At 37.5% G+C, this 13,251-nt stretch overlaps 1 protein-coding gene across 1 annotated transcript; it reads right to left on the reverse strand.

Moving 5' to 3' along the window:
- Nucleotides 1-55: 55 nt before the first annotated feature.
- On the reverse strand, nucleotides 56-12,889 carry LOC144640355 (uncharacterized; the record flags this gene model as incomplete). Its single annotated transcript, XM_078499524.1, has 12 exons — nucleotides 56-278; nucleotides 1,070-1,207; nucleotides 2,303-2,443; nucleotides 4,755-4,916; nucleotides 5,257-5,478; nucleotides 6,667-6,849; nucleotides 7,546-7,734; nucleotides 8,194-8,400; nucleotides 9,442-9,693; nucleotides 10,727-10,897; nucleotides 11,450-11,494; nucleotides 12,575-12,889. Coding segments are annotated over 12 exons (2,201 nt in total), but the record flags the coding sequence as incomplete, so codon positions are not given.
- Between the last annotated feature and the right edge of the window lie 362 nt (nucleotides 12,890-13,251).

The following is a 13,251-nucleotide window of genomic DNA, read 5'->3' on the forward strand; positions in this document are numbered from 1 at the left end:
TCATAAGCTTTTGCTTGCTAAGATACTGAAAAAAAAAAAAACAGCACTGACTCTGCTACAACTAGAGAAAATGGAAGCTGTATGCATTAATAACTTTGCAATTTAATTTAAATCAAAACAACAACCATCACCTGGGACACAGACAGGATCGAGTGCATTCGGCGAGCTAGGGTCTGCATAAAATCCTACAGGACATTCACATCTGTAGGATCCAATGGTATTTTTACATGTGAGATCTGAACGGCATGCATCTGACAGCTGTAGACACTCATTGATATCTACAAAGATAAAACAAACTTACATAATTAGAGTAGTTTTCACTTGACTGTGGAAAGTAATTAACGTTTGCTTTGGTTTTGCATTACTACGCTTACTGATTGGTTTTAAAAACTCGCGCCACTTTCTCAACCAATCGTGACTCAACCGCCCACGTTTCCCCGCACTTCGTGCAGGCTATATGCATTTGTTTCGAGTTTTGATTGGTTCACTGGACAGTTTGCGTCCTTTGTCATTGGCCATAGTGATCACTTTGGTCTTGGTATTACGACACCCAATTGAAAACTGCTCTCGATAGAGGAATATTATTCGCACTGTTGAAGTCGTTACGTAAAAATATCGAAGATCCGTTACCACATATGGTTTACATTTTTTATCCGTTGAAGTCAGCAGACCGGCTGAGGAAAGCTCACTTACCAGAGAACGTTTTATTTAGATTTATCTCTCAGTCAGTACAATCATAAGATTCAGACTAAAGAGTACTGACGTCTCGGTTATACAATGAAAGATTAATCCGAAATGTGAGAGGTGTCATTTCTTTTAAAGCAAAACTTCTTAGTGCACACTGACCTTGCTTAAACATGTGTATTCAATTTAAAAGAAAGAACAGACTTTTTCATTTGATTGCCTTGCAAAAATCTAGGTTGTTAAGTTTATTCTTCGAAACCGAACTCTTGGAAACGTAAGATCTAACAAGTCATGTTTTTCTCTGAAGCAAAGGTTACGTATCATGAACCCTGATTACTGATAAGTTTCGGAAGTTTACATTATTCTACGTTCAAAAATTATGTACCATCACACACGAGATCCAGATCATTCTGGGAGCTAGAGTTGCGAACAAATCCAGGGAAACATTCACATCTGTATGATCCAACCGTGTTATTACAGACAAGATTTGGGCACACACTTGAGGACTGGCACTCATCAACATCTGCAACAATCAATCAAGCATTCAAATTCACTTTCCAGAAGTAATGAAAGGGACTATGTCACGGATTTTAACAGATTTTTGAACCGCCAAAATTTATATTTGTTAGCCAACGTTTTCAAATAGTTTCCGCGCGCCTTCAAAAAAAGTCGGTATTTATAGCCCAAGTTTGATTTCTATCCCCAAATAGAGGGCATATCTTCAGTTTTTCATGGGTAAAGTTGCCTACCACTTATTTCTGAACAGTTTAGACCAAAAATCTGCGAAATCCCCGTGACATAGTCCCTTTAAAAACTAACTTCTATTTGTTATTAGCTAATCTCATTCAAAAGAATTACTTTACAATGGTTGCAAGTGCAAATGTGAAATGGAAATTTACAGTAATTATAAAGATGTATTAATTCTCTATAAGGATAATTTACCGGTACCTGTTACAAAATCGGCCGAGCCGCAGCGTGAGGACAATTTAAAATTACGAGTACGATTATTCTCTGAATTTTACGACACGAGGTCGAATTACTTATCGTATCAACAGTAAAATTCGAGGTAAGTAAGTCTTTGAGAACCTTTTTTGTGTGAAAATGTCCAATTACAGGTATCCAATCTGGTGTTGTTTAAATTGGTACCTGTAATTGGACACCCACGTGGTCGCGCGCCAATTACGCCGAACCAATCAAAAGCGAGAATTTTGTTATAGATACGATTATCATGATAACCATCTTATCTGACAAATTGAAATTACTCGCCCGATTCAGGGGTTTCATTAGGTAGGAAGGCACCAAAAGGAGAGAAGGCGGGTAGAAAAGAGCACAATGAAACAAATTTCTTTATGTTAGATTTGAAAGTAGGTGGTTACTGACTCTTGTGTATCCTGGTACTGCTACCCCGGCCCAGCTCTCGCCTTCTAACGAGAACCCTACCGATTACTATTACTTATTCTTTGTAAAACATAACTGAAAGCTACCTCTACCACAACCCCAACAGAGGCTATACCAAATACAAACGACTGTAACACCTACCCCAATCCTTGCACTAAATCCTAGAAAAATAACAGAGTTTATTTTCCAATAATAAAATCTTGATAGTTGGCAAGCTCACCAATACACACTGGTTGCAGTTTATCGGTTGAAGCAGGATCTGCCTTATATCCCAGGGGACATTCACATGTGTATGATTCACCAGTGTTATTGCATGTATGATTTGAATGGCAAAGATACGGTGACTGGCACACATCATCATCTGTAAGAAACACAAGCAAACATTTTACAGCACAAAAAAGTGACAGTTTTTCAACACTTGTGACCATATCATGAATACACATAATCAAGAAGAAGTATAGAATTTAACCATACAACTCATGTAACAAAGATTACTCCATGGAACATGGCTGTACCTAGGATTTTTTGTCTGCGGGGCAACCTTTTTTTTTTAGTTTGGTTTTTTTTTTCTTTCTTCAGTTTTCTTAGTTTTTTAGTTTTTCTGGCGGGGAGAACTGCCCCCCCCCCCCCCCCCCCGCTAGGTACGGCCCTGTGAAAAGTGTACATACCTGGAAGTTTTTGTGAAATGACAACACAAATCAAACCACAATCAGCTTCATGACTTAATTTCATATTTTCTTAGCATTATCAAGCTAGCAAAAAACTCCATTTTATTAGCACACTTCAGCGACTTTCTTAAGACTCATCATCAATCTTTCCTGAATGCATGACACATCCAAAAGCAGGGTTCAAAATAGCAGCCGGCTGTCGGCGGTAGCCGGCAGTTTGACGACACTTGCCGGCTACTTTTCACCGAAGAAATAGAAAATATCATGCCTTGATCGGCCAACTGAAATCAAAGTTGCAGTAATGTTGAAGTAAACATTTCATATCAGAAAATAAAGCAGCTACAGGGCTAGAAAGTGCGACTCACTGACCAAAATTTCATCTTGTCGACGAAAACTTCTGGTTTTACGGTTTACTTAGTCGCCAACGTGGCGACTTCATATTTTCTATGTTAAGATGAATAACGGGCCGCCCCACCTTCTCAGGTATTGTGTGATTTGTGTCCCTCAAAAAAATTACATTGAAGATCTTATTTGCTTCTCAAACATTCAAAATAAGAAAAGAAGTCACATTGCTCCAATCCATTCTGTTGCTTTGCCGTAAAATATTCTATCACTTCGGAAAACTTGCAAATGGCCGACCGTGTTTGAAATCGCCCCAGAATGCATCTGGGTACGTCATGTATGCAGATGGATTGTGTCCCTTGAAAATGCATAGCTCTCTAACAGCCGGGAGAAAATGAGCCTTGACAAAAAAAGCCGACAAATTCAGGCTTAAAACAAAATTTTATTTTGAACCCTGAAAAGGCATCTGCCACAGGGTGTCAAGTGACAAATGGCACTTAGAAAATAGGAAAATAGGAATGACAATGTCCAAAAAATAGGAAATAAATAGGAATTCCCACCTCAAAATAGGAAAAAATAGTAGAATTTCTTTGAGTTCTATCCTCTTAACACTCCTAACAGCAACTTTGTTCCACAACCCAACGCTTTAATATTTAACAGGCGCAATGGCATACATCCACAATGTATTGCGTATAAACAAAAACAAGTGTTACCACCTATGTGACCGAGCACAACTCATCCTACAATAATTACCAGATTCCAAATTTCATTAGTTTAATAAGCTTAAACTGTGGGCCCCAAATAGTTATGTCACACTCAAAGTATGTCACACCTTTAATATTTTTCTGCCTGTTTCCTAGACGCATTACTTAGCGGTTTGTATACGCATATCCGTAGGTGTTGTTTTTTGCGAAATGCAGAATTGTATCTAGGTATATATACAGGTATACTTGATTGTATTGTTAAACTCCCTGAAGAAGTGTGCGCTAGTCACACGAAACGCGTAGGAGAAAATAAAAAAGTTTTTGCATGCTATCAAAAGCACTGAGAAAGTCTGGGCACGAGTTTCAGAAGAAAATCACTCATAAAGGCTTCAAAGTGGTCTTTTTTGACATGATGTTTGAGTTTTTTGTAAAATTTATCAATTTTATTGACAATTTCATTTCAAATATTTCACAATGTTTCTGTGTACCTAGGAAAACCCTTAAAAAATAGGAAAAAATAGGAATTTCATGAAAAAATAGGAGAAAATAGGAGGCAGGCCAAAAAATAGGAAAAAATAGGAAAAAATAGGAACTTGACACCCTGCTGCCATTTTACATGATACCTCAGGGACCGGCTATAGCCCCCCCCCCCCCCCCAAATATTACCCCTACTTCAAGTCACTAGTCAGTCACCCTATTTGGAAAAATGCTCCCCGGTCCCTGTACCTATATGAAAATTCTACTCATAAAATGCACTCTGATTGGATGTCAGGCCGTTTTGCAAGAGGCAATGTAAACATGATTAACATGTATCATTATATTTAATTTGATTTATTTTATAAAAGGAATATATAATGAATACAAATTGTTCCTGATACAAACTTATTTACACACATTGGAAAATTTAGTCACAAATATTTTGTATTTGTGCAAGTACAGTCAATTGCCTTATACTTACATCCTACACGGACTTTAGCATACACCTCCACTTCACAGAGAGCCACCGTTTCATTAGCACCATTGCTCTTAACTGTAATGACTTTCCCATGTGCTTTTGGAGTACATATGACTGATAGTAGCTGACTGGATGTTGTATTGGCTACTCCACACAGCTGCTGATCTACATATAAAAATCACAACTTTTATATCACATTATCTGAAATAACATAAACAAAATTACATGTACGTAAATGATCTTATAAACGCCCTGGGCGTCTATTAAAACTTTTGGGGTTCTAGGGTAGGCGTTAAGTAGATATGAGGCGTTTCTTTTTTAATTTGTTATCCAATTTAGCTTACTGAACTTAAACGAAGCACAGAATAAGTGTCCAAATATCCCTTGCTACAACATTTGCATCACACTAGAGTAATTTAGTTTTTATTTTTCAGAGCCACAAATTGCTGGAAATTTCAGGGAATCACCTTACTGGATAGTTTATTTGTTTAAACAAAAAACATACCAACGAAAACATCATACTGGGATGAATGTGGTAAAGTGTCATCAGTGTAGATAACAACTTCACTGATGGTATGATTACTCCCCAAGTCAATCTCCCACCAGGGATTTGTCTCTTCCTTTGTTGCTGTGCATGTAACTCTGTCATCATCAAAAGCTTTTTCAGCACGCATTTCTGGTATGAAATAACTGGATTGCATTGCAGATCCCATCCATGTTAAATCATCTAAAATACAAAATTATTAAAAAGTTTTGTGATACACTGTCTTCCAAGAAGACAATGAAGTAAACGTAATGCTAAATATGCACTGGTCAACAAATAAAAACCCATTTGAGACATACCAGAGACATACTATAAGCCAAGAAGCAGAAAATACAACTAGAGGTTTAATCTCCGACTCATATGGGAAATGAGGAGCTCTCTGACTCTCAAAAACACTTTGTAGAAGTAAACAGTGTAACATAGAGGGGAAGTGCTAGCCGAGTACAGCAAGGACCATATATACCCTTTCGCTTACTAGGGGGCCTGGAAAAGTATCAGTGTGAACTTGAAGCAGCAACTAATTTAGTTTAGAATGCATGCTGATTTAAAGCGGGCAGGACTGCAAATAACAGTCAGTCATCGGCCATTGGTCAGCCAAAATTTTCTCAATCGGACATGATGTTCGGACAATTTTTTGATCGTTAATCATTTTACGGCAACAATGAATAAAAATCTGTCCAACCACAATTTTGTTTTGTCCGACCAAGACAGTGCCTTAGTAGGACATATTTCTTTTCAAGTGAAAAATTATTTGCAGCCCTGAGGGGGCATAATATGCCCTTTGGAAAACACATGAAACAAAAGACTGTGGATACCATATCTACTACTTGACACTCTTGTGTACTTGCATTAGCCAAACATACTGGATTAAATAGCTGTGTATACTTTTTAACTGGTCACAAACTGATAACCAGATATTAAGTAAATGCACAGATAGACTTGCATATCAAAACAGTTACCTTTCTGTAATTTTTCTTTACATCACAGGCACTTTTGAAATTTAGCATAAATCTTTTTTAGTTCTGGGAGGCATGGTGGCGTAATGGTTAGTGTGCTGGAATCCGGATCAAGCGGGCCGGGTTCGAGCACTGGTCGGAATAACTGTGTTGTGTTCTTGGGCAAGACACTTTACTCTCATAGTGCCTCTCTCCTCTCTCCGCGACATAATGCTGGGGGGTACCCTGTGATGGACTAGCATCCCATACAGGGGGAAGTAGAAATATTCCTAGCTGCATAATGCTACCGAAAACGGGATAAGCTCCGGCAGTATGTGCTGCATGGCTCGAAGCTTCCCTTCTCTCATATATAGCACCCTTCGTTGATCTACCATAACAAAACCGCTTTGCAGGAAGCAGAACGTCATGCACTTACATTCATACACAGCATAAACCAGAACTTCACACAAGTCCAATGATCCATGACTGTTTGCACTGATGACAGAAACATATCGGCCTCTTACTCGGTTTGGATAGTCACAAACAAATTCCTTCAGTACATTTGCTGTCACGATCCCATCAGAGGAAATGCAGTTTTCTCCTATCAAATGCTCTGTTCCTGTTTGATAAATGACATAACACGTTTTTTGTTAAATACCGTAAATGATCTAATAAACGCCCAGGGCGTCTATTACATTTTTGAGGTCCTAAGGGAGGCGTTAAATAGATATGAGGCGTTAATTAGAGAGAGGCGTTTATTTTAATTTAACAGTAACAACGTCAACAAAACAAATAGGATGGGTAGTTTTCTAGTGGAATAAGATACATAACAGAGTTGGTGAGTAGAAGACTTATCTTATCTGCGCTAATGCAAATCCCAGAGATGCTGTTCATAGTTCTATATCGATGTTTATCGCCATCAGGGTCAACCATGTTGGCTTTGTTCGAGTCAAGCAAAAAACTAACTTCATTGCGTAATTTTACTCTATGGAGCATTTCCTTGGTTTTTGATATGATTCTTGTAGGGGTGGGGTAGGGGTGGGGCGTCTATTAGACACGGGGCGTTTATTAGAGAGAGGCGTCTAATACAAACTTTGCACTTCAGTGGAGGCGTTTATTAGATACGCGGCATTTATTTGAGAGTGGGAGTTTATTAGATCATTTACGGTACCACACATTCAGTTCATGGTCAATTCAAGCTTACAGAAAATAATTAAAACAGTATCCAAATCTTACCACTTTATCCTACAGCATGCAACTTGTCTGTGGAATTATGAAGCGTTTTTAATTTATTTGTTTTAATTCTGATACTCACCGACAATCACTGCTATATCTGTCATGTTAACTTCACTCAATACTTGCACAAGGGCAACAGGCCTGATATACAGCAGATCAATCTTAAGAGCCAGTGGCTCAAAATGATCTGGTGTCGTGACACTTATGCACGTTTTAAAATCACCATCCACAGCTTGCGTGTAGTTTGGCTGGGCAAAAGCTATATTATCTGCAAACAGAAAATAACAAAAGAAAAGGAGAGAGTCACTTTGAGAGTAAAGTGTCTTGCCTAAGATCACAACATAAAGATCTTAGCCAGTGATCAAAACTCAAAGTTCAACACACTTATAATTAGGCTTCAGTACATCTTTGGTTATTGGTTGTTGTTACAGTCAATTTGACACTGTATGTCTTGACCAAATAATATATCTTGTTTAATGACTGTTTTTGGACTTACTGATAATGATATTTAATGATATAAAAACTATGAAACATCCCTCAATATGGATGTTTGACTCATTAAAAAAAAATGGTACTTACAGGCTTGGTAAATAAGTACTCAGTCAGTCAGTCAGTCAGTCAGTCAGTCAGTCAGTCAGTCAGCGAGCCAGCCAGCCAGCCAGCCAGCCAGCCAGCAAGTGAGTCAAGTCAGTCAGTAACAATTTCCCTTTGACAACAATTCACTTACCATTAGGCTCACTATAAACATAAACTTCACATAGCGTCAGTGGATAATTTTCCAAGAGCCTGATGTAGACGTATCTTCCAACAAAGGTTCTACCACAATGTACATGCCAGCCCTTGTTTTTGCTAATGTCTGTTACTGTAAGATTTGTACAAATATAATTCTTGAATTCTTGACCAATCACTGGAAAATGGTCTTCCAAATGAGCACCTGAAAATGAAACAAGTATGACTCAGAACCGGATCCAAGAACATATTAGAATGTCATTCTTTAGTCTTTGGACCATTGTTTGGCTAAGAAAACATTTAGAACCCATTCAAAGTGGTCTAAAGTCAAGCATCTATCAAAAGTAATGTGCAAAACATTTCAAATTTACATTGTTTACCAGTTTATTCAATTAAGTTTGTTCTAAAATACAAGAACTGTAGAGTGTTATGTAGACATATTAAAATTTTTGTACTGAATAATATTTTATTATGAACTTGTGAGCACTGACCTGAAAATAGTCTTGGATAAGACAAGTTAAGAACTTTTATATAAGTGTCAACATATGTAGCCCGAGTGGGCTAATTGGGAACAATAAACAATTGGAAAGATAAGACCTGAAGGCAAAACTTGAGTTGTGCAGATCAACCCAAAGGGAGGGGGGGACGCAGGATTTCAAGTGACCGGTATGATCAAATGTGGGCAAAAATCAAGACCTTAAAACATCCCTAGGTCTTCCAACAAAACCCCCAAAAAATCCCTGGACCAAAAATTAACTCCCAAAAAATTCTATGCGAAATTTCTGACCCTTAAATTTCCAGAAAGGGGGAATGATAATAACACGAGGAAAAACAGTAGAAACACGTTTGTTTGTACTTTATTCGCAGAACTACGCACCCAAGGCACTTACAGGAATCTTTACATTGTTTTTAATGCCCCCCCCCCCCCAAAAAAAAAATCCCTACTTAAATGAAGCCACCCAAAAAAATACTTTCCAACTTTTACTGCCCCAAAAAATCCTTTGATCATCCCTGTCACTTGAAATCCTGAGTACTACCCTCCCCCCCCCCCCCCCCCACCTGGGATATCAACCTCAAGTTCTCACAGTTAAGTTTTGCATTAGGATAGGTTTAGGCATTGTAAGTGCACCTTTGGAAACCATAAGCCACAGTACTGTATTGCTGAAGGCTGCAGTTATGATAACCTTTGCATCCCTTGCTAAATACTGTTATTTCTATCATTGCTAATCATTCAATTTAAACTTACCAACATGAATGATGAAATGAGTAGCCTCTGACTCACAGCATTCATATCTAAACTGTATGAACAAATGTGCAACAAACTCTAACTTTTCCAAATCAACCCTCCACCAGGCATTAGCATGCTTTGTAGTGGAACTGCAGCTTTTGCCATCATGAAACCGGCTGTCAATGTTACCATCTACTGCTCTTGATGAAACTGCGTCACCTAAAGTATCTGATTGATTGGTTGGTTTACCTCCAGCTAAATTGACCCCACCTGCAACAAGCAACAACCAAAATGAGTAAAAATACATCCAAGATCTCTGTTAAAAAAACCTTGTTGGAAGTATTTTCAAAGATCTTCAAATACCTACCAAAGATCCTTGACTCTATTTTGCCAGAGGGAGCAGAATCTGACCATGTTGACTTTAGAAGTCATACCTTTTTTAATATTTATGCAAATGCCACCAAATTTTCCTATTTCATCTGAAATTTATTTGGGAACAACTTTGTTTGAACATGTGACAGTTGATATTGCCTTGGTGACCATACTTTTAACAGTCATGTTTTCCCAAATTTTTACTTGTCTGGTCTCTAAATTTAAGTTTTGTCATTTCTTGTAACATTTTCACTTTAGAAACATTTTAGCATCCTTATAACAGTTTGATTTCTTTTATGTTATGTTTGGGATCTCTTGGCATCATGGGAATCTACACCCAATCTCCCTGGCCATAAAAGACTCAAAAAGGTCATTCTCCCAAGGGTAAAATTAATGTAAGAATATTCTGATTGCACATACTTCATGATGTTTGTTGGACTGGAGAGTTTTTTTTTACACTGGCTGATATCAAACCTTTTGGCCATTTAAAATGCAGTTAAATGCCCCAGGGCTCCACATGGCCAGAATTGAGATGTGTTGGAAGCCACAATGATGGTGTTTACAGTGAGTATTTTGTGTGAGAGCCCATCTTCAAGGCTGTTGTCCCCCCCTTCCCTTCCTCTCATTCCACTGTTTAATCAGTGTGACAGGTGCCTGTCTCCCCTTCCGTGTGGGAGCTCATGGTTGGGTTGCCACTATGGTTGCCAGGATTTGTCAGCCATGGGAGCGGTCTCCAATAGTGGAAGCTCCTGGACTTCTCAAGCACCCAACCTCCATTTAGCAATGCAGTTGTTAACTAGTGATATCAGGTCACTGTATTGCTCTCTACACGAATGCATTAGCAGGCTTAAGCCCATTTGTGGTATGGCAAAAACCATTATGAATCTTTCAGAATCAATCCAAAGAATATTTTTCAAGAATACTTGCTTACCTTTGCAAACTTCTGGAAAATCCTCATTGATAACTCCAAACAAGTTCCCTTTAGAAGATAGAAAGCCTGCTCTGCATTTGCACATATAATCAAATGTGGCAAATTTCTCATTCATAAACATTTTTGTGCATTCTGAATTTGCAGGACACTTAGTTTGCAGTTTGCAAGAATCTGCAAGAAAATAATAATAAATTACCATAAGTTACTGCTGGTGTTTTAACTGCAGATCTTGCCAATGCAACTACAGTCAAACGCCTTTGAACATAGACAATGACGGACCATAGAAATCGAAAGTATGTCATGTTTATATACTTACTGATAAAATTAAAACAGAACATTAAAAATAATTAACCCCTTAATCTTCTTGGCTGTGCTGTATTTATTGAACTATGTCTTTACAAACTAGGCTGCATGCAAGAGCCTTTCCAGCTAAAATGCTAACTAGATTTTAACGCTGGAATAAAAGTTTTTTTAAGTCCTGTTAAAGCACTGAATGAATACATTACATTTACATTACACATTGACCATTGTATTGTACGTACTGACCAATGTCATAACAATGGAATATTTTGGTAAAAATGTTTTTGTTTAAAGTTTCATAGACACTAAATCTGGTAGTCCTATAAGAGCTATCATCAGCGTACAACCTAATGCTTGTACTACTTTTATATATAATTTAAACAGTCTTAATCAATATGAGCTAAGTGAAAATGAAAATTTTACCTTTGTGGCGAAGGTCGCTGTAATTAAAATATTTCACTGAGCCATCTGAAGTTAAACAAAATTATCAAAGAGGAAACATTTTATAAATGTTTAATAATGATTAGTTTACTTTTGTTAAACTATTGCGATAAAACACAATGAAAATTTGAGAACACAAGAGAACTTTGAAAAAACAAGGAGCAAACATTAGTGCTACCAACAATTCTCAACTGTTCTAAAATAAAGTGTTTTTCCCCATGATAAAAACAGCTTTATTTTCAATTTTATGAAACATTACTTTTAATATAGAAATACTATAGTAATACAGTTTTGAACTTTTGCACTCCAATTGGCCGTTTGGGCAATCAGAGTGCAAGCGAAATCCAAAGGGTAAAAGTATTATGTGTGCATGATACACATAATATGACTGGTGCCTAAAAGATGGTAATTATATACTGTCCTCTGAGGCCCTCTTTGCTTCAGACCAATCAACAAGAGAAAGTTATGGATATTTACACCAAAAAATATGCCAAACACCCAGATGATTAAGATTTATACATCTTATCAGTGTGTGCTGAAACAAAGAGGCTAACAATAAAACTTAAGGTAAAAGCTGTTAAAATTGATGCTAAACGTTTTCGATCCGTTCGATCATCATCATTATCATCACTCTGATGATGATCGAACAGATCGAAAACGTCGATCATCATCATCATCATCATCACTCTGATGATGATCGAACAGATCGAAAACGTTTAGCACCAATTTTAACAGCTTTTACCTTAAGTTTTATTTTTAACCTTTTATCGGCGAAATGTATATAAAAGAGGCTAACACTATGAGGGGTGTTGAATGGTAAATGCAAGACTATGTGAGACGGCGAGACTGATATTTTTCTACAAACCCGAGACCCATAAATAATTTTTTAGTCTAACGAAAGAAATGGAGACTCTAAAAAGGCACCAAAAAAAATTTGAGACAGCAAAAGCCATTCAGGGAGGTGTAAAAACAAAATTTATGTGAATGTAAACCCAAGACTGTACAAGGATAAAACGCTGTTCCTGTAAAATTTACACAATCTCCATTGTGGAAAAAAACAGGCAGTGTTATAAGTGTAATGTACAGTTATCATAGAGCTTTACTTACTTGACTGAACTTGGTATGTGAGCAAATCATGCATGCCAATTACTGTCCCCACTGAATAAACAGGTTCACCATTTAAGGACCATGAGAATGGAGCCAAAACAGTGTCACTGATATCAAGAGCTCCCATATGTACTGGAGTATCTGGATATAAGTCCGCTGGTTGCACTCGCAGGATTTCTGTACTTCCAGAGTCTAGAGTGACATTCATATACAAGTCATTTTGGTACCGTTCCACAGCCAGCCAGGCTGAAGGTCTCCATGTAGCTGATTGAGAATCAAACATCAAACCATTTTCCTCAAGACTTCGTGGAATTTCTGAAATGTAATGTGAACATCAACAGAATTAAAAATCAATATATTGATTCTGTACACTGTTACAGTGCTTTACTGGCAGATCACAATCTGGTTGGTTGCGGCAGAAACCATCTATTGATTTATAAGATTGTCCAGTGGCTAAACTGATTAGCTGCACAGACATCTACTTTTAATGTGTATTTTTTGTGTGTGTATGCATAACTGTTGAAACTGGTTAAATAAATTTTGTGTTAAGTATATCCAGTGTGTAAAAGTCTTGATTTTTCAGGCTACACTCCAGGCACGTTGGAACAATTGTGTGCTAGCCTGAAAGCCTTTCTCACTGGCCTTACTTAATCTGCCAACTAGTAAAGCCCAAAATG

This window comes from Oculina patagonica, unplaced genomic scaffold, assembly GCF_052425735.1.
Source record: "Oculina patagonica isolate OP01 unplaced genomic scaffold, crgOcupat unplaced271, whole genome shotgun sequence".
Taxonomy (NCBI): Eukaryota; Metazoa; Cnidaria; class Anthozoa; order Scleractinia; family Oculinidae; genus Oculina; species Oculina patagonica.